The following is a 19,931-nucleotide window of genomic DNA, read 5'->3' on the forward strand; positions in this document are numbered from 1 at the left end:
GGCGCCTCCCTGCTCTGCTCTCGTTCCGCCCTGCCTGTTTGTTATAGCCATGGCCACGCTGCAAAGCGCTGTGGTGTTTGCTGATGCCGCCGACACCGTCGCCGCCGACCGGCCGTTGTCCGGCAGCCAGAGGCTGCTGGTGTCCAGCCGTGGCAAGTTCGCGCTCGGTTTCTTCCAGCCAGGTATCGAGTCAATCTGCTCTCTGTTAATTGTTCTAATAACTTGTAAGGTTGTGTTATTCCCCCATTTTTCCGACCCACCTCTGTCGTTTTTCACGCGCATGTTTTTAGACTGCTAAACGGTATTGTTGATGCGGAAAAACACACACATGCAAAATTTTTCACCCTATCATATCGAACGTTTAAACACTTGCATAAAGTATTAAATATAGTCTAAAAACAACTAATTGTACAGATTGCAACTAATTTACGAGACGAATCTTTTAAGCCTAATTGCTCTATGATTTGACAATGTGGTGCTATAATAAACATTTGCTAATGACGGATTAATTAGGCTTAATAAATTCGTCTCGCGGTTTACGGACGGATTCTGTAATTAGTTTTTTTATTAGTGCCCGAACACCCCACCCAACACCCTATATAATAACTGATGCAACACACCAAAACTTTATACCCCTAAATCTAAGCACCCCCTAAGCATACAAGGCTTCGCAATTAATGCGGTTTGATTGTTTGGACATTTCCTTTTCTTTTTTTTTTTTTGGAAATATTGGCTCCCATCGTTTGATTTTTTTCCCTAATAAGCCAAAACGGCTTATTAGGGAATAAAAATGAATTTGTAGGTGAAACTTTTATATATGTGTTCTTGGTGATTGGCTTATTAGGGAATAAAAATGAATTTGTAGGTGAAACTTTTATATATGTGTTCTTGGTGACTTAAAAGCCAATACTAAAAAGAAAACTACATTAAAAATATCTCAAAATTAAGTTTAAAAATTTAAATTTTGGCTTATTCTTTGGCTGTTTAGACCATCCGATGGGAGCTATTCTTCTTTTTCTTGATAACTACTCACTCCATTCAGAATATGTAATATCTATCTATTAACTTATTAAATTAATAGAAAAGAAGACTCCACGTTCGCTCTCACTGTCTAGAAATTCTCATATTAATTATAGAAAAAGAAAAACAGAGTCTACATAGAAATAAAATTTAGAAATAGCTAAAAATCGGAATTAAAAAATAAGGAAAGTAAAATTAGGTTAGAGTCCATATAGAAATACAATTTAGCAATAACTAAAATTCGGAATTAAAAAAAATAATGAAAGAAGAGTATAGAGTACATATTGAAATACAATATAGAAATAATTGAAATTCAGAATTAAAAAATAAATAATATCAGAATAAGAGTATAGAGTACCTATAGAAATACAATTAAGAAATAATAGAAACTTGGAATTTGAAATAAAGAATATTAGAAAAAGAGTATAAAGTCTATATAGGAATTTAGAACTAACTAAAATTTGGAATAAAAATAATAAAATTAAAAGTAGAGTTTAGAGTATGTACAGAAATACAATTTACAAATAACTAAAATTTAAAATTAAAAAATAAATAATATTGAAAGATGAGTTTAGAGTTCACATAGAAATACAATTAGAAATAATAAAAATTCAAAATTTAAAAATAATTGATATTGGAAGAAGAGCCTAGAGTCTATATAGAAATACAATTTACAAATAACGAAAATTCAAAATTAAAAAATAAGGAATATTGAATGACGAGTCTAAACTCTAAAGTGCATATAGGAATACAATTTAAAAATAACTAAAATTTGATATTTAAAAATAATAACTATCATGTATATACAATACAATATGTATATTACACATCAGTAGTTTGGTAAAGTTAGTACAAAGTTTAAAATTATGTTGTTATTTTACTATATTTTAATAATAAATTGACAAAATATGTATGCTATTATATGAGAGAAAATATAGTGATATTAGCCACGTAATCTGTGCAGGCCTCCATGCTAGTTTATTTGATACGTGGAAATTATATGTCTAGTTTGATGCGAAAGATACTTTAATAATATTGTAATTGTATCGGTTATCTAATCTCACTTCCTAAACGGCCCTTACCGTCATCTGCTTGTGCCACCTTCCACGTGGCGCAGTAATTTTTCAAATAAATCTCCAAGTTATTTCTCAGTGAAAAAAATAAATCTAGAAAGAAGGGATTAGCCTATTGGACCAAATCCAGAACCTTCCAAACCATTCTTCTTCATCTTCAATTAATCTTTCCATCAGAAAAACTGTAAGAAAAAAAAGATTGATCGGTGGATGTTGTGTTTAGCCAACAAGGACAGCATCATCAGTATCTTCCTTCCTGACCTATTTAATATATCTTCTGATTTTCATGAATTTGATAAAAAGCTATGAATTTTTTTATAAAAAAACATGGATGAAAAATGTGATGTTTTTCATTTTCTTAAATGCAACAGATTTTGCTACAACGATCGTTGATTAAAAAAATCAATTCAAATATGGGGCTAAACTTCTAAACGTAGTCATAGTATAATTATAGTGTCTCTATAATATAATATAGTATATGTAACTCACGTTTTCCATCCATGGCTTGAATACCATGGCTGACAAATCGACTGTTTAAAAAAAAACACGTCAACAATTTTTTTAGCTAATCTTTTCAAATATTATCTTTTTCATGCATTCTAAAAGTAACTCTAACCACAGCATACGAGCTAAATGGTTAGCATGCCAACATGTGTGCCAAATTTTCTAGTGTATAACTAAAACTATATACTAATACTAGTTAAATACCCGTCGCTGCAACATAATTTAAGAAGGATAACTGAGTTATATATTTTTATTCTAATTTATTATACCAGTATATATTGTACTATAATACAATTTTAGCCTTGAAATATCTTATGACATATAGCAAATAGAAAAAGTACACTGAAGGTCCCTCAACTTGACATCTTGTTACAAAATCGTCCTCTAACCACAAAACCGGATAGAACGTATCCCCAACTTACGAAACTAGTGCAAATTAGATCCCTCGGCGGTTTTGACCGACGTGGTGGCTGAGTCAGCATAGGACCCACGTGGGCCCCACGTGTCAGTACGCCACGTCAGCAGGCCGGCCACTCCCTTTCTCTCCTTTCCTCCTCTCTCTCTCCCTCTCTCCGGACTGGGCAGGCCGGCCGGGCGGCCGGCGGGTGGAGAGGATGGTGTCGGCAGCCGGTGACGCGGCGGCGGCGGCCGGGGCGGCGGCGACGACGACGCGGGAGAAGGTGGTGGCGTCGCCGCGTGTGCGAGCTCGGGAACGGAGTGGCCCAGGAGACGGGAGAAGGAGGCCGACGACGGGCGGGGAAAACCGGACGAGCTCCCTCTCGCCTCCGACGACGACGAGCTCCGCCAAGAACGTCGTCCCTCCCTATCGGCGGCTGCGATGGGGTGCGCAGCGTCGGTGATGGACGACGCTAAGCGGCGGAGGCCGGGGCGGTCGCCTAGCCACCGCGAGACGTCCACCGCCACGGGCATCCTGGCGGTGCCACGAGCCCACGATGATCAGCAGTAGGATGGGAGGAGGCGGCGGCGGTGGCGCCATCAGCTCGACCGGCCGTCGTCATCTTCTCGACGATGGCACACGGGAAGAAGGCCCGGTAGGTCGGTGTGCACGGGCGCGGACGGGTGTCACCGGCAAATCCAGGTGAGGAACACGAAGAGGGAGAGCGATGGGGACGACACGACGGCGGGGGCGGCAGCGAGGGCGGCGGCTATCCTCGGGTTCGCCATGGATGGGTGGGCGGCGAGCTGGCGGTGGTGGTGGTGCCCGGACTCGAGGAGGAGGTCGGAGGAGGCCGCGGCGAGGGAGGAGCTGCGCGCGTCCTCCTCCTCCTCGAACATGTCGCCATCATGGTCGTCGTCGTCCGGCACTGCCTCGCCCCGCTCCGTGCCGCCGGCTTTGCGCACCACCGCCTCGCCGGCCTTCTCCAACGCGGTGCTCCCCTTCCCGTCCCGGTGTCCCTCGATTCGCTCCCCTCCCCTTCCCCCGCCGACCGCCGTTCCCATCCACACCCCCCCCCCCCCCGCCGCCGCCGCCGCCCACCTCACCGTCTCCACGCCCGACTTCGACGCCGCGGCGAGGGCCCTCTTCACGCGCCCCGGCGGCCGCACGCGCCGCGCGGTCGAGGAGGGTGGGACCGACGCGCTCGCCTCCGACGAGGCCGATGCCGTGTCGCCCGCCGCCGTATCGTCGCCACCGTTCCTCTGCCTCGTGGGCCTTGTGGGCGGCGGCCGGCAGGGGAGCCCGCGCGCTGCTCCTCACCGCCTGCGCGCCGCCCGTCCGCGCGCTGCTCCTCGCCGCCCGCGCGCCGCCTCTTCCCGTCGCCCGCCCGCCTGTAGCTCCTCACCCCACCGCTGTCGCGTCGCCCGTCGCCGCCATCACCGCCATCGCGTCGCCCATCGCCGGCTGCCAATGCCCTCCTCCTCCCGCCGGTTGAGTCAGAGAAGGGAGAGAGAGATGAGGAAGGGAGAGAAGAGGGGAAAAGAGAGAGAGGGAAGAGAGAGAAGAGGAGGCTGATGTGGCAGCCTGACATGTGGGGCCCACGTGGGGCCCACGCTGACTCAGCTGCCACGTAGGACAAAACCGAGATCAAAACCACCGAAGGACCATATGTGACCGGTTTTGGTTAGTTAAGGGACGTTGGATACCTGGTTTTACGGTTGGGGAATGATTTTGTAACTCGATGTCAAGTTGAGGGACCTTCGGTGTACTTTTTCCTATGGCAAATCCATCCTGAAACAAAAAGAAAAAATAGTTATAACTCAAGGCATCCTTCAAGGCTTCAACCTAGTAGTCTTTTTCCCTTGCCACTAATGCTGGGTCTCACATGTTAGTTGATAGTGATGGAGGTAGATTCACTGTCACCACCACCACTAGCTTTTAAAGTAGTATAGATACTACCTATATTTTTTTAATAAATGATTCGGTTGACTTTTTTGTCACATATTTGATCATTCGTCTTATTTTAAAAATTTACGTAATTATAATTTATTTTGTTGTGAGTTGTTTTATCACTCAAATTACTTTAGGGTTAATTGGATCCATACCACTGCAAATGTGGTAAATCAGAAAAATGCCACCACTATTCGCGTTATCGGCTGGGTGCCACTGAAAATTTTTAAAATTGAAACCATGCCACTCCTATCACTTTTCCATCCTCCTCTCTCACGTTGCCATCCTCCTCTCTTACGTTTGCGTGGGGAGAAGGCGACGCGGCGCCGGCGAGCGGCGAGGATGAGGCAGCGCTAGCTCACAGCAAGAGGACGAGAAGACAGGGAGAAGGCAAGCGGCGAGAGGACGAGGCCGCCGTCGGCGAGGACGCTCGCGGGGAGGTTGCGGAGGGGCGCCGCCGCCGGCGAGGACGGTCGCGGAGGCGGGCGTGGACACAACCGCCAACGGAGAAGAAGGTCACGAGAGCGGCCGTGGCCGCGGCCGCCGCCGGTGAGGACGCTTGCGGGGAGGTCGCGGAGGTTGCCGAGGATTGTCGCGAGAGTGGCTGCGGCGGCCGCCGCTGAGGACGCTCGTGGGGAGGTCTCGAAGGTTGCGGAGGGGCGCGGGCACAGCCGCTGCCGAGGACGGTGGCGGAGATGGGTGCGTTCATAGCCGCCGTCGGCAAGGATGGTCGCGAGCACGACCGTGGCCGCTGCCGGCGAGGACGCTCGTGGGGAGGTCGCGGAGGGGCGCAGCCGCTGCCGAGGACTGTCAGGGACACGGGCGTGGCCACCACCGGCGAGGACTGTCGCGGAGAGGCGCGGGGGGCGTGGGTGAGCTTGTCCTCTCACTGCTCCTACCCTCCTCCGCCGTCGTGCTGCCATCCTTTAGCTGCCCATCCACCGTCGAGACGAGGACGACGAGAAAATGAAGACAAAGACAGCGGAAAATGTGACGGAGAGGACGGAAATTGTCGACATTTGATGTCGCGATTCCGGTATTTGCATAATATGGGGATTGTTGGTACTAGGATATATGCGAGACTGAGGTAAAAGAGACGGAGATGAGGATTTTTATACAGGTTCGGGCCCCTAAATTGTCAGGTAATAACCCTACATCCTGTTGGTCGTAGCCGGTCGTTGCTCTTATTCATCATAATCACACCAGTACAATATTTGGGGTAGACTATCTAACTGTTGTCGACATGGCGGTCTGAAGATCTGACTCGTAGTCGACAACAGGGTAGTCTTCCTCCTCGAATCCACATCCGGCGAGATCAGAGACAGCGCTATGTCTCTCCTGACGGTAGCCATAGCCCATAGGTACCGTAGGGGTCCTAGAGGACTAGCCATGCCTATCTCTGAAGTCGATATCTGGCCTATTGTCTTGGCGTATGTTGGCTTGTATGTTGATCTTGTGTCTTGATCTGTTGTTCCGTGTCCTCTCTCTCCTCCTAGGGGGCATTGTATTTATACACATAGGTATCCCCTTGTCCAAGTAGAACTAGGGAAACCCATATGGATACAATCCGAGTAGTCCTTGTCGTTTCCACGTAGAACTCTATTCATCCTTCCTTATGCGGAACTCCTCGGTTGTTTCCGTATAAGACATGGTATATGGTGGGTCATGCCGAGATTTAGTGAACTACTATTAGGTATGTGGTATCCATAACCCTGACAAAAATCATGATGGAGTGGCATAATTTTAATTTTAGAAGATTACAATAGCATCTTACCCGATTTCATGAATAGTAGTGGCATTTTTCTGATTTGCCACATTTGCAGTGGCATTGATCCAATTAGCCCATTACTTTAAGCGTGATTTATATCTTATATATTTGTATAAATTTTTTTAATAAGACGAATGACCATACATATGTTTAAAAGTCAATAGCATCATCTTTAAAAAAAATAGAGGGAGTCCTAATCTAAAACATGCCACTTCTGCCGGTATTGGATCGATCCACATGGCATTGTAATTTTCTAGCGATGCTGATGAATGCACGCATGTCAGCCGACAGTCGTTACTTTTCTGAAATAATACTATGCTCGTGCATTGCAATGGATCTGGAGTAATACGGGGTGAGAGAGATGGGCCGGTTTGGTTTTTTAAGGGTGCTGCACACGGTAGGGGAGAGAGGAGGACGATTATGTCTTAATATAGTAAAGATAACTTTTGGTTTCTACTATTATTACTTCTACATTCTTCGGTTTTAACTAATTGTTAATGTTGACTTTGACAACTAAGGTTGTGTTCCTTTGTATAGGTTCCCAACTCTCTCATCTCTCATTTTTCACGCGCACGTTTATAAAAAATTTTATAAGAAAGTTGCTTTAAAAATCATATTAATCTATTTTTCAAGTTAGTTTTAGCTAATAGTTAATTACTCATGTGCTAATGTGTTTCTCCGTTTTCCATGTTGGAAGGGAAGGTTCCCAACTAGTATTAAGGAACACCGCATAATAAGCTTTCTTTCTCGAACTATTTTTTATGTGCAACAGAGAACTCAATACATTGGTACATTGGCATCTGGTACAACCAAATCTCCAAGCACACGCCGGTCTGGGTTGCAAACAGGGGCTCTCCAATCTCGAATCCGGATACCTCACAGCTAACCATAGCAACCGACGGCAACATGGTATTACTCGACAATTCAACAACTGCAATTTGGTCCACGAACATCTCCAAGATCGCCTCCAACTCAACTGTCGGTGTTATCCTCGACACCGGTAACCTTGTCCTAGCAGACGCATCGAACACCTCCATCATCCACTGGCAGAGCTTCGACCATTTCGGCAATACCTGGCTCCCCGGCGGCAAGCTCGGCCGGAACAAGCTCGCCGGCGTGAGCACTGGTCTGGTCGCATGGAAGGCACGCAATGACCCAGCCCCCGGCGTGTTCTCCCTCGAGCTGGACCCGAACGGCACGAGCCAATACCTGCTCGAATGGAACAGTACACAGCAGTATTGGACAAGCGGCAACTGGACCGGCCGCATCTTCACCGGCGTGCCGGAGATGACGCCGACCGGCATCTACCCGAACTCGCTGTACACCTTCGACTACGTCAATGGCGAGAACGGGAGCTACTTCGTGTACGATCTCAAGGACGACTCGGTCCTCACGAGGTTCGTCTTGGGCGAGATGGGGCAGATCCAGTTCTTGACATGGATGAACGGCGCCAACGACTGGATGCTGTTCTGGTCGCAGCCCAAAGCGCAGTGCGACGTGTACTCGTTGTGTGGGCCGTTCAGTGTCTGCACCGAGAATGCAATGGCATCTTGTAGCTGCCTCCGTGGCTTCGGTGAGCAAAACGTTGGCGAATGGTTGCAGGGAGATCACACTTCAGGGTGCAGAAGAAACGTGGAGCTGCAGTGCAGCAGCAATGGCTCGGTGGTAGGAAGGAGTACTGATCGGTTCTACACGATGGGCAATGTAAGATTACCAAGCGATGCAGAGAGTGTGGTGGCCACAAGTACTGATCAGTGTGAGCAAGCATGCCTAAGAAGTTGTTCTTGCACTGCTTACTCCTACAACGGCAGCTGCTCACTGTGGCATGGAGACCTCATCAACCTGCAGGATGTGTCTGCCATCGGTAGCCAAGGAAGCAACGCTGTTTTGATTCGCTTGGCTGCTTCAGAATTGTCTAGCCAGAAGCAGAAGCATGCCAAGAAGTTGATCACTATTGCCATTGTTGCTACTATTGTTGCAGCACTCATGGTAGCTGCCTTGGTTGTCATCTTGAGAAGAAGAATGGTAAAGGGAACGACACAAGTGGAAGGTTCCTTGATATCATTCACATACCGTGACCTGAAATCTATGACAAAAAATTTCTCTGAAAAACTCGGGGGAGGTGCATTCGGTTCAGTGTTCAAAGGGTCGTTGCCTGATGCGACCATGGTGGCCGTGAAGAAGCTCGAAGGTTTTCATCAGGGCGAGAAGCAGTTTCGCGCAGAGGTGAGCACAATCGGCAACATCCAACACGTCAACCTGATTCGATTGCTCGGGTTTTGTTCGGAGAAATCGCGACGACTACTCGTCTACGAGTACATGCCAAATGGTTCACTGGACAAGCAACTTTTTGACGGCAGAAAACATGTCCTGAGCTGGGACACGAGGTACCAGATTGCTCTTGGAATCGCAAGGGGATTAGACTATCTCCACGAGAAATGCAGGGATTGCATCATACACTGCGACATCAAGCCAGAGAACATACTGCTCGATGGCTCGTTTGCTCCCAAGGTCGCCGACTTCGGCCTCGCCAAGCTCATGGGCCGCGACATCAGCCGCGTGCTGACCACGGCGAGGGGCACGGTGGGGTACATCGCGCCGGAGTGGCTCGCCGGCACGGCTGTGACGGCGAAGGCGGACGTGTTCAGCTACGGCATGACGCTGCTCGAGATCGTGTCGGGGAGGAGGAACGTGGAGCGGAGGGAGGACGGCACCGCGGACATTCTCCCGTTGCTGGCGGCGAGCAGGCTCGTCGGCGGCGTCGGCGACGGCCGGCGGGAGGAGCTGGTCAGCGCCGTGGTGGACGGCCGGCTCGGCGGCGACGCCGACATGGGCGAGGCGGAGAGAGCATTCAGGGTGGCGTTCTGGTGCATCCAGGACGACGAGAACGCGAGGCCGGCCATGGCGACGGTGGTGCAGGTGCTCGAAGGGCTCGTGGAGATCGGCGTCCCGCCGATTCCGAGATCACTTCAACTCCTTGCCGATGAATCGAATTATTTGCAGTTCTTCTCCGATTTATTACCGTCGAAGTGAGGGGAGCCTGGGCTTGGGCCGCTAAGATGTAGAGGTGACAAAGCCCAGTATCATAACTGGGCCTTTCGACTTTGTCGTTGTAAAACTGGGCCTTTGAAGTGTTTTTTTTATATAAAAAAAATTCTCAGAGTCAAGGAAAATATATTTTCAGACGTTGCTTTTGTTTTGTAAGAAGATCCAGAAAGGTTCATACTCCTTGATTTAGGTGTTTGAATGCAAAGCCAAACTGCACCCCATGTTTGCTTCGGCAAGTTTTGACGAAATAAGGGTGTATGATTAGTACACGCAATTTAATTTTACGATAAATCATGTCATTATTTCTTTACTGAACCTTACAGCATTGATGATATCATTTTTTTTAGATAAAGACCATTGATGAAATCATGAAGGTATGAAGCCAGCTGAAACTCGCGTAGTTGCGTGATTAGCTGATAATACACGTGAATTATGTATGACGAGATCGTGGCTTATTTCTGATTTTGAATTAATTTAGTCAGTTTTTAAACTGTATTGTTCGATATAGAATCTTCTTTAATTTTTTTTCCGGATTGCAGACATTAGATTTGAACTCTTCTTTGTTTCAAATATTTTCCCCTTCTAACTGTATTTGATCTGATATATTCGTACACCACACCATGACTAATGAGATTCAGTCAATAACATGGGAAAGAGAAAAAAAATGTAGATCGACTCCATTTTCTATCTAACGTGCTCCAATCGTATTTTTCTCGTATACAGTAATTGACTAGTGGGCTAGTGGCCACTAAAATGTTTTTTCTAACCTGTATTGTAAGTATAGCAGTATATTTTATGACTAAGGTCTAAGGGAGTACTATATAATTTACTACTGCTACCAGGTACCAAATGAAAGTGAAATAAATGAAACAAAAGAAGATGACATCAATATGAGGCCGGTCGTTGAACCGCTAACATTGGTAGCTCCGTTGTCCCCCGCGACTTCAGGGCCCACGCGTCAGCCTCGCTCGCTTTGCTCACGGCCCCGACAAAGGCCGACGTCTCCTGCGCGGCCACGTCTCACCTACCACCACCTTACCCTCTCGCTGACATCCCGGCCCCACACCGTCGGGTTCTCGCCTTGGCTTTTTTACGACGACAGAAACCAACCAGTCCGCATCCCACAACGTCCGTGAATCGCCCTCTCCTCGAAACTGCCGCTCGAATTGCTTCGTCGTCCTCGCCTCCGGTCTCCGCGCGCGACGCGCCGCCTCTTCCCGTCGGCTCGTCGGCGCCGCGGCCGCACCCGAGGCCTAGAGAGCGCGCGGGGTCGCGGCCTCGACGGGGTTTTCCTCCCCCATGGAGGCGGTCGCCGGCGGCGGAGGCGGAGGCGGAGGGGAGTCGGCCGGGGAGCTGCTGCTCCGCGCGGCGGCGATGGTGCCAGCGGAGCACTACGCGCTCGCGGCGCTCGCCGTGGTGTCGGTCCTCGCGTACGGGTTCCTGGAGCTGCACTTCCTCGGGGACCTCCTCCGCGGGTTCCGCGGCGGCCGCGTCGAGCTCACCTTCCACCCGGCCTCCGAGATCTACCACCGCGTAGCCTCCAAGTGCCGCTCCCTTCACGGCAGGTTTGTGTGGCCTTCTCATGTCTCGATCGGATCGTGTGATGATAATTCGTACTCACACCGTCTGCAATTTTGTGGGTGGAAGCAGCAGCATTGCTTGCTCGGGCTCCTGAATAATGGGAGCGGTTACTTTCGTTGCGCATATTTGGATGTTAATGACGGATTTGTGGTGTCGTGATGCAGGTATCTGGCGACGCCTTGGCTCGCCAGCCCACATTTGCAGACACTGTTCCTGGGTATCTCCGGGAGGCCACCTTCGTTCACATACAAAAGGTCAGACTCGATTCACGTGAAGCTGAGTTGCATTCTAGACTTATTGTAGATTGGTGTATTTGAGTTTAATGTTTTCACATATAATTCAATTCGGTAAATTCGGTATGCACAAGAACGTATTATGCTGCACTAGATTCATGTACCTCCACTTAAGAGAAATGTCAACGTTTGGTCACTTTAGTGTGGGTGTACTTCAACTACCTTCCAAACATGTGTAAAACATTTATAGCATTATTAACATGGCAATGCCCTTCTTGCTAAAAAAATATAGAAAGAATTCTAGAATTGGCCTTTGCTAGAGTGAAGGTACCTATCGTACCATCCAAGCACTGTAGACCATAGAAAAAGAGTATCAACGTACGAGAAGCCCTTAACAACGTGTATAGGTTTTCACTAATGTTGCTACCTGATACATGCCTCTTTCGAAGACCAAAGATACACAAAACCTGAGAATATTTCATAAGGGCGCATTGTCTGTCCAAACCTATATGTTTTTTGATGGTTCGATGAGAATATCATATGTTCAGATTTTACTACAAAGTTCAGCCCACCAGTAGTCTATGGCAATGATGAGAAAATTAACTGAAATATACATGAGGAAGACGGGATGCAGGGTCATAGCCTTTCTCCTTTGGCTTAACTGCAGGTCTGCAGCACTCATGAATGAATAGGCAGCCAGAAACCCCACACCAGTGTGACTGTCACTACGATGATCTAGTATGACACTTCCTCAGCATGCAAATTGAGCTCCAACATCCAGAGGTTACAGGTATAGCCAAGAAGACTGAAGCTCTGAATGAGGATGATGTGCCTGTCCACAATCAAAACATTAAGGATTTGTCACCTTCGCACCAACAAAACAGTGAAACAAACATGCACCTGTTGCTTCTCTGCCCATACGCCCATGAAATCTGGAAAACAGTCCTATATGGGCAAAATGCACCATCATGACGACAGCCAAACCTCGATACTTTGACATTCTAGAGGATTTGTGGCATCAAGATTGCTCATGCTTGCAAAAGGAGTGGAGGTGCAGGTAAATGACCTTGTGATTTACACAAGTTGGGTAATTTGGAAGGAGCAGAATAGGCTGATTTTTCAGTACCAGAGACTTCAGCCACAAGACATTGCCTACAAGATTTTCTAGCATAATTTGCGCGAATTTTCCTTTTATCCCCCTTTCATACAATAGGCAGAGCTCCTGCTCTTTCATTAAAATTAAATAAAAGCAGAGTGTATGCTGCTTTGTTATTCAATCTCTGCTGTGTTACTAAAAGCAGTGATGTGGCCATTTGGAAACTGGGAGTGTGATTCAGGATGAACTTAAATGTTTCAACCATCTTGTGCAAGCTCTGAAATGATTTTTGGGCATGCACATACCTCCGTTTCTAGCTACATTTCTAGCAATTAATCTATTGAATTTGTTCAGAATTTAATTCAATACTTATCAGGCAATTTGTGCATTGATAATAGGCAATTGTACACAGTACATGATGGTGGGACCATTGCTTTGGACTGGCTGCTTGCCACTGATTCAAAGGGTATCAGGCACATATAGTATGTTAAATTCTATGTCATACACTGTGAGATCTAACTTATTTACTACATGGCAGATTCAGATGGGATCCTTTCTGAGGATGCTTCAGCACCACTTGTAGTTATTGTGCCTGGATTAACTAGTGATTCTGCTGCTGCTGTTAGTCACTAACTTATTTCTGATGATATTTTCACACATTTTAAAGAGCTCTTGGATTTATTGTTGCATAACCTATTGGTATATAGATCTGTTGGTAATTCTGATGATGCTGCTATCTGCAGTATGTAAAACACATGGCTTATTCCATGGCAACGAAGGGGTGTAACACTGTTGTAAGCAATCACAGGGGTCTTGGTGGTGTGTCCATTACTGTAAGTTAACTGACGTATTGATTTTTTTACTCCCTCTGCAGTTTATACTTTCCTTATACACTTGATCCCTCTAAAATTTGTAGCATGTTATAATTTCTCTGTCGATACTGCAGCAAGAAGTTTATGAGGCACCGAATTTTAACAAATGTCTTATTTAGGAATAAGAACCATCACTCACCTCATAATATTTATTTCCCTTGGCAGTCAGATTGCCTCTACAATGCTGGATGGACAGAAGATCTCCGAGAAGTCATTAATTATCTCCATCACAAATATCCAAAGGCTCCAATGCTCTGTGTTGGTACAAGCATAGGGGCCAACATTGTGGTACATAATTTTACCTCGTCATAATCTGAAACTTATTATGTTCTGCGTATTCAAGATGTGATAGTTATGAGTTTACGACAGTTCATTCTTTTTGCCATTGATCATTCAGAAGTTTATCCACTTAGCTACCTACACCAATGAGACTGAAATGCTTCTCATGCCATTGTTTCCTGATGAAGAGACGTCAGTGGTTTCTCGCTCGGTGTAGTCATGTACTAGGACAAACTTAAAATTTACAAGTTTGATTCAGTTTCCAAGCATGTCAAGTTTATAATTCACCAATAACCATTAACCAGAATGAACTGGCTAGTGAGGAAGGGGCTGAATCCATCTAACATCTTTCCTTGCTGCATATACACTTTTTTTTTCAAGTATGCTCCTTTTGGTTCAAATCTGTTGTTTGCAAATATCTGAAGATTCTTAAGCATCAATTTGCTGAAGCTTTGTAAATTGTAATTAGTTGATCAACCATGCATTTTTACCTGCACCCATTTGTTGACCTGCTTGGTTCATCGTCTCTTTCTTTATTCTCTTTGAGCTTGCTATTAACCACATAAGTTGGCAATATCGGTTTGGTTTTGGCTTGTGGATGCTGACATGGTAGCTCATTCTCAATTTCTAATCTATTTTTGATCTTCATTCTTTTGACAATCGTGGTTAGATTCATCATTAAGGCTGTGTTCTATAGTCAGGGTTACCAACCCCTCTCCTTCGTTTTCCGCGCGCACGCTTTTCAAACTGCTAAACGGTGCGTTTTTTGTAAAAAGTTTCTATACGAAAGTTGCTTAAAAAAAATCATATTGATCCATTTTTGAAAAAAAATATATAGCAAATACTTAATTGATCACGCACTAATGGACCGCTCCGTTTTCCGTGCCGGAGGGTTGGGTTCCCAATCCAGGGGAACGAACGCAGCCTAAATAATGCTGGCTTTCTTAATTTAGTGTGCTTCAACCCTCGTGCCTGTTTTGCTCATTATCCTTGACCCTACACCAAAGTCATGCACTCATGCCTGCAGTATACCATTGGATTTCAATATCATACTGCATTTGATGAACTGACAATATATGTAATCATATCTTTTATACAGGTCAAATATCTTGGAGAAGAAGGTGAGAATACTCCTGTGGCTGGTGCTGCATCTATTTGTTCTCCCTGGGATCTGGTGGTTAGTTGCTGGACATTATTCACTGAAATACAGATACATATAATTCATGATTGTATTATCTGATTTTTTTTTACCAATATTTAACTCAGTTCTTATGCCACCTTCTCAATTATTGATGATCTGCTGTGCTCACAGATCCATGTTGGTTTTTACAATTCATGAAACAGTTTGATGTGTTACTGAGTGATAATGTAGGTTTCCATTTGTCATTCTTGATTTTCTAAAAATGCTTTTGCAAGGATGATCGTCACCTTCTCTTGTACCGAGTTAGACCCCAGGAGAGAGCTTTTAATTGCCTGGCTTTGGAGCTCATAAATTTATTTTCTTTGTTTTGTACATATAACACCTTATTTCAGGGGCCTCCCGCAGTGGTTTAAGTAAAAAAAAAAAAAAAACTCTTGCTTTACTATTTCCTTTTTTTCTACAGAAACTTGCATTACTATTTCTGGACATATTAACTAATTCCCAATTTCTTCGTTTGAATTATAAAATATTCTTTCTACTATATTAGCATGGATTGTCTATGGGACTATATAAGTTAGTTTCCAACAGTTTTTTTCCACAACACAACATAGCAACACCAACATGTCCATTAACCTCTCTTGTTTTGTAGGTGGGCGACCGATTTATTTCCCGCAAGCTTGTGCAGCGGTTTTACGACAAAGCCCTTGCCTTTGGTCTTAAGGGATATGCAAAGCTGTAAGTACCCATTCTCACCATGGTAGTATTCCTGCACATACTCGCAGGTTATCATAACAAGTGATCCAAATTATAACTTGAAATAGTTGACATTGTAATCAAATAGTGTGAATCTTTACCTGCCTTTTTATTCCCTTACAGGCATGAACCTGTGTTGGTTCGACTTGCAAATTGGGAAGGTATTAAAAAGGTCTGACTTGTTCAACTGTGTTTTTTTTGGGTACTGAACTGACAGATGTATCAGTTTATATATTTATGATATTTACGGGCCTGTTCAGATTGTAGCCAAAATAAACCTTACCAAATTTTGGCAATGCCAAAATTTTGGCAAGATGGCAATATTGCCAAAATTTTGGTAGGATTTCTTATGTATTTACCAAATTTGGCAACAAACTAAACGTAGACATTTTTTGGCAACTTTGCCAAAAAAAATGGTATGGTTGAAAATGGCATCAATCTGAGCAGCCCCGTTATGTATAATTTCTATAAGTTTTAGTCTATTTCATTTCAAAAAACAATCTTCGATTTCAGGCTGCCAACTGTTTGTCTACTCCTGTACTTCATAAGTTCATGACTTGTGATATTCATATATTTATTTTATTTCTATATTACCAGTCACGCTCTATCCGGGAATTTGACCACCATGCCACTTGCATGGTTGCAAAATATGAGGTACCTGTCATGCATTCATGCCACTTGGCTCTTCTATCCCTTATCAATGACCACGCTTGTTTGTCTATTACTGTGCCTTGCGTGTCATTTCACTGCTTCAATAATACAATGACAGAACTGCTGCTGTAGTGACTAATGTTGTCATGTACTCCCTCTATCCCATAAAAAACAAACCTATTACGGGATGTGATATACCCTAGCTGTCTAGATTCGTAGTACTAGGATGTCACATCCGTACTAGGCTTGTTTTTTATGGGACGGTGGGAGTAAAGTACAGTATATCATCACTCATGTAATGACTAATTATTTTACAGACAGTAGATACCTACTACCGCCGTTGCAGCAGTGCTAGTTATGTTGGTAATGTGTCAGTTCCCTTGCTATGTGTCAATGCTTTGGATGACCCCCTCTGCACAAGGGAGGCCATCCCTTGGGATGAGTGCAGGTATTTTTTTTTTTTGTAAAATTCATTTTCCCAAAGTACTCTGGTTTTTGTATTAAGTAGAAGATGTTTTTCATTTGAATTAGGGCCAACAAGAACATTGTTTTGGCTACTACTCCGAATGGCGGTCATCTTGCATTCTTTCAAGGACTAACTGCTGGAAGACTATGGTATGGTGCCTGTGTTTTGTCTAAGATCTATTCTATTCAATATTCATGTTTATTTTATGTCTTATATGTGTATCTGCTATTGATGGCATTCAGAACTCAGGGCCTTTTATATTTTGTAGGTGGGTCGGAGCTGTTTCTGAGTTCCTCTTCGTTCTGCTTGACAGTAAATACATGCATCAGCAAAAGGTTTTCTTACTATAATATGAATGAAAAATCCCATCTCAGCCACATGCATTTTGAAATGGTGGTTACTTTGTTGTTTCATATCATAATTGAATTGCAGGCACAAGACCATATTTTGCATTCTTCCTTGGAGTCGTCCATCGATAAGAGCCCATATGTGAACGTCATGGAAGATGGAATGATAGCTCCAGTGACAGATGATGGCCCTTGTGATGATATCACCCCTTCTCACCAGGTTAATGACATAAAACAAGATAACGGGGATTTTACGCAACAGAATGAACACACCAGGGAAGTAGATGATAAAAATATCACAGAAGTAAATGCAATGCCTTCCCAAAGCCCTGAACAGTCTGCAGGACAGCAAGTAGAGGAACACTACGTTGGTAAGTTTCATGAGGCCATTGCTCCAGTTAAGAGATCCATAAACCAACTCACTCGGTACCAGGGTAAGTCAGTCTGGTTGCTTGCTTATATTGCTTTTGTAACATCATGGCCACTCCTTGGTTCCTTAGCTTTTATCGCATTTAGGAAAAAGTTCAGGAATAATTTGCTAGCTAAGTGGCTGAGAAGATAAATAAGTTGTGTTCCAACAGTTTTTTTTTTTCATTTGCATCATGTAAAACTCAGAATTGTTTAAAGGCTTGAAAAGCCATTCGATCTCACTTCAGTCCTTAACAGTCCATATGTACAGTTTCATCACGTCAATAGTCAATAACCGTGCGTGACAGTTTCTGCATTGTCCTGTTTCTGCTATCATGAGGACATGAGAGGCAAAAGGTTGTCCCCATGGTTTTCCCCATTGGACATTGATGGGTGGATGGTGGGGGGTTCTGAATTTTGTTTATCCATGTTTAGGATGAGAAAGTGGGGAGTTATGAACTTTATGGTCCAACTTTAGGATGAGAAAGTAGTGGTGAATATGAGATGAGGGTAATATTGTGAACCAGTTGAGCTAGATATTGCGACATGATATGTGGTGCACTATGAATGGAGGTTGACATCCCCTGCAGCCTGTTGCTATGGTCCCAACAAACCTCTTTGCATGATCTGGAATCTCCGGTATTTGCATCGTTTGTTAATTCGTGTTACGTGCACGTTTTTGCAGCAGTGAGATATCCTTTTCTACTTTATCTAGTTTACTTTGATTATTGTTCGCTTTGGACACATACAATATTTCCCCTTCGTCTTTTTTTTGACCCAATAAAATGTTATCTCCCCCAGCTATCCGTCCAATCAGATTAGAAGGTATAACTAGTTCGTCTTCCATTGCAGTATGCACGGCAAGATTTACACACCTGACACCTGTGTTTAGGCAAGTCACTTGGTAGACATTATTGCTCACTCCATGATTCGCTGTCGTGTTGCTTGCTTCTGTGGTTTGTGCTGATTTGATAATGTTATACTTATACATCAAGGTCAACTACGATCACCATGATGGGGATTCTCAACGGCTCAGCCTCACTGATGCAATGCAGCCTGTTTTATTCCGAATAATACTCCGATAATATTATAGCAAATGCTGATCCCAACGTACCAACCCCTAGGATTAACATGATGTTGATGTTGGTGACAGAGCTTGGCAAGTTAGATCGGAACTCGATATGATTATTCTGATCCAGGAGGCAGATGTGTCCAAACGTTCCAAACGTCCCCACGGTGATTTGGACTGCAGGAGCAGGAAGCTGATGGCCCAGCAATGCTCCCCTCCCCTCTTGTTGTGTTGTTTGTTTCGTCGCGTGATCTCACTGATGATGTCAAAAGGATCGCGACCTCAACTCTGGTTCTTCTGGAGCGTTGCCCGTTGTGGCTCACGCTGTGCCCATGATCGGTGCCGCTGCCTCTATCTGCGAGTCCCCAATATTAGCGATATTTTGGTTGCAGCAAATTGAAACTGGTCCCCCTATTCTGGCGAAAAATTTAATGATTCGACGCCCTATTCATTATCATCTGAGTTAACGTGGATTTTTCAAGTAATCGAAACACGCTAAGTGAGTATAATTCAATTTATTAGATTTCCTATGGTGAACACTTTCTTTTCCACGATTCCGTGTTGGTTTTGCAGCAGAATGAGCTGTAGAACCAGTCCAGTCGATTCAAAATTCTAAACTTACACATGTACTTGCATTCAGTGGTCGATGGTGGGCAATGTAGCTATTGACAACAAGACATTCGTGTTGTTGACTCAATCTTTCGAATATACTCGTGTATAAAGTATAAAAAAAAGTGTGCGTGTGTCGTGTGTGTTTGCTTTTTGTATGGTGTTTTGTTAGAAAAAAGTAATCAAAACTCAATTTTGAAGTGTTGAAAATAACAAAACTCTTCTCTTCACATAAGGACGAGTGTGCACGTGTTATGACCGTATTTATACTATGTTTTTAATAGAGAAGAGTAATCAAAATCCATTTTATAAAGTGTCAAAATACCAAATCTCTCCTCTCCAGTTCAGCTAGTGTCTTCTTCGTAAGCCGAGCGAGGTCTCGTTCTTCTTCGTCGTCTCCGACGAGATTTTACTAACAATATGGCGGTGGGTAGTCTCAGTGATTATCACCTCCATTTGCTTTACAAACATCACCGCTAATCAAAACGTCTGATCTGTGTTCTGTGTGCTAAGGAGGTGTTTGGAAACTAGGGACTAAATTTAGTCCCTCTCACAAAAGTATAAATCTTTGTAAGAGGGACTAAAGTTTAGCCCCACTTTAGTCCCTCTAACCAAACACCACTTAATTCCGTCACAAAATTGGCATGTTCTGCGTTGCGAAATCCA

At 44.5% G+C, this 19,931-nt stretch overlaps 2 protein-coding genes across 3 annotated transcripts; both read left to right on the forward strand.

Moving 5' to 3' along the window:
• LOC127752421 (G-type lectin S-receptor-like serine/threonine-protein kinase At2g19130) lies at positions 1–9,958 on the forward strand. Its single transcript, XM_052277768.1, has 2 exons — positions 1–182; positions 7,485–9,958. Exons 1-2 carry the CDS (start codon positions 50–52, stop codon positions 9,743–9,745), a joined length of 2,394 nt encoding a protein of 797 aa, XP_052133728.1. The 5' UTR covers positions 1–49; the 3' UTR covers positions 9,746–9,958.
• Positions 9,959–10,865: 907 nt separating this feature from the next.
• On the forward strand, positions 10,866–17,829 carry LOC127752432 (uncharacterized). 2 transcript variants are annotated; one of them, XM_052277778.1, is made up of 14 exons: positions 10,866–11,325; positions 11,506–11,595; positions 13,069–13,136; positions 13,209–13,291; positions 13,414–13,503; positions 13,708–13,830; positions 14,921–14,998; positions 15,612–15,697; positions 15,839–15,887; positions 16,313–16,369; positions 16,684–16,814; positions 16,898–16,981; positions 17,101–17,167; positions 17,265–17,829. In XM_052277778.1, exons 1-14 carry the CDS (start codon positions 11,060–11,062, stop codon positions 17,739–17,741), a joined length of 1,749 nt encoding a protein of 582 aa, XP_052133738.1. In that variant the 5' UTR covers positions 10,866–11,059; the 3' UTR covers positions 17,742–17,829. The 2 variants fall into 2 exon arrangements, with proteins under 2 accessions (XP_052133738.1, XP_052133747.1); XM_052277787.1 differs by lacking the exons at positions 10,866–11,325; positions 11,506–11,595 and adding an exon at positions 12,268–12,631.
• Positions 17,830–19,931: the final 2,102 nt, after the last annotated feature.

This window comes from Oryza glaberrima, chromosome 1, assembly GCF_000147395.1.
Source record: "Oryza glaberrima chromosome 1, OglaRS2, whole genome shotgun sequence".
NCBI classification, from domain to species: domain Eukaryota; kingdom Viridiplantae; phylum Streptophyta; class Magnoliopsida; order Poales; family Poaceae; genus Oryza; species Oryza glaberrima.

Bases quoted from the DNA above. Each gene is read 5' to 3' on its own strand.
- LOC127752432 (XM_052277778.1), top strand. From the start codon at position 11,060: ATGGAGGCGGTCGCCGGCGGCGGAGGCGGAGGCGGAGGGGAGTCGGCC. The intron at 11,326-11,505 runs GTTTGTGTGGCC...GTCGTGATGCAG, and splicing joins TGCCGCTCCCTTCACGGCAG to GTATCTGGCGACGCCTTGGC. The intron at 13,831-14,920 runs GTACATAATTTT...TCTTTTATACAG, and splicing joins GCATAGGGGCCAACATTGTG to GTCAAATATCTTGGAGAAGA.
- LOC127752421 (XM_052277768.1), top strand. From the start codon at position 50: ATGGCCACGCTGCAAAGCGCTGTGGTGTTTGCTGATGCCGCCGACACC. The intron at 183-7,484 runs GTATCGAGTCAA...TATGTGCAACAG, and splicing joins GCTCGGTTTCTTCCAGCCAG to AGAACTCAATACATTGGTAC.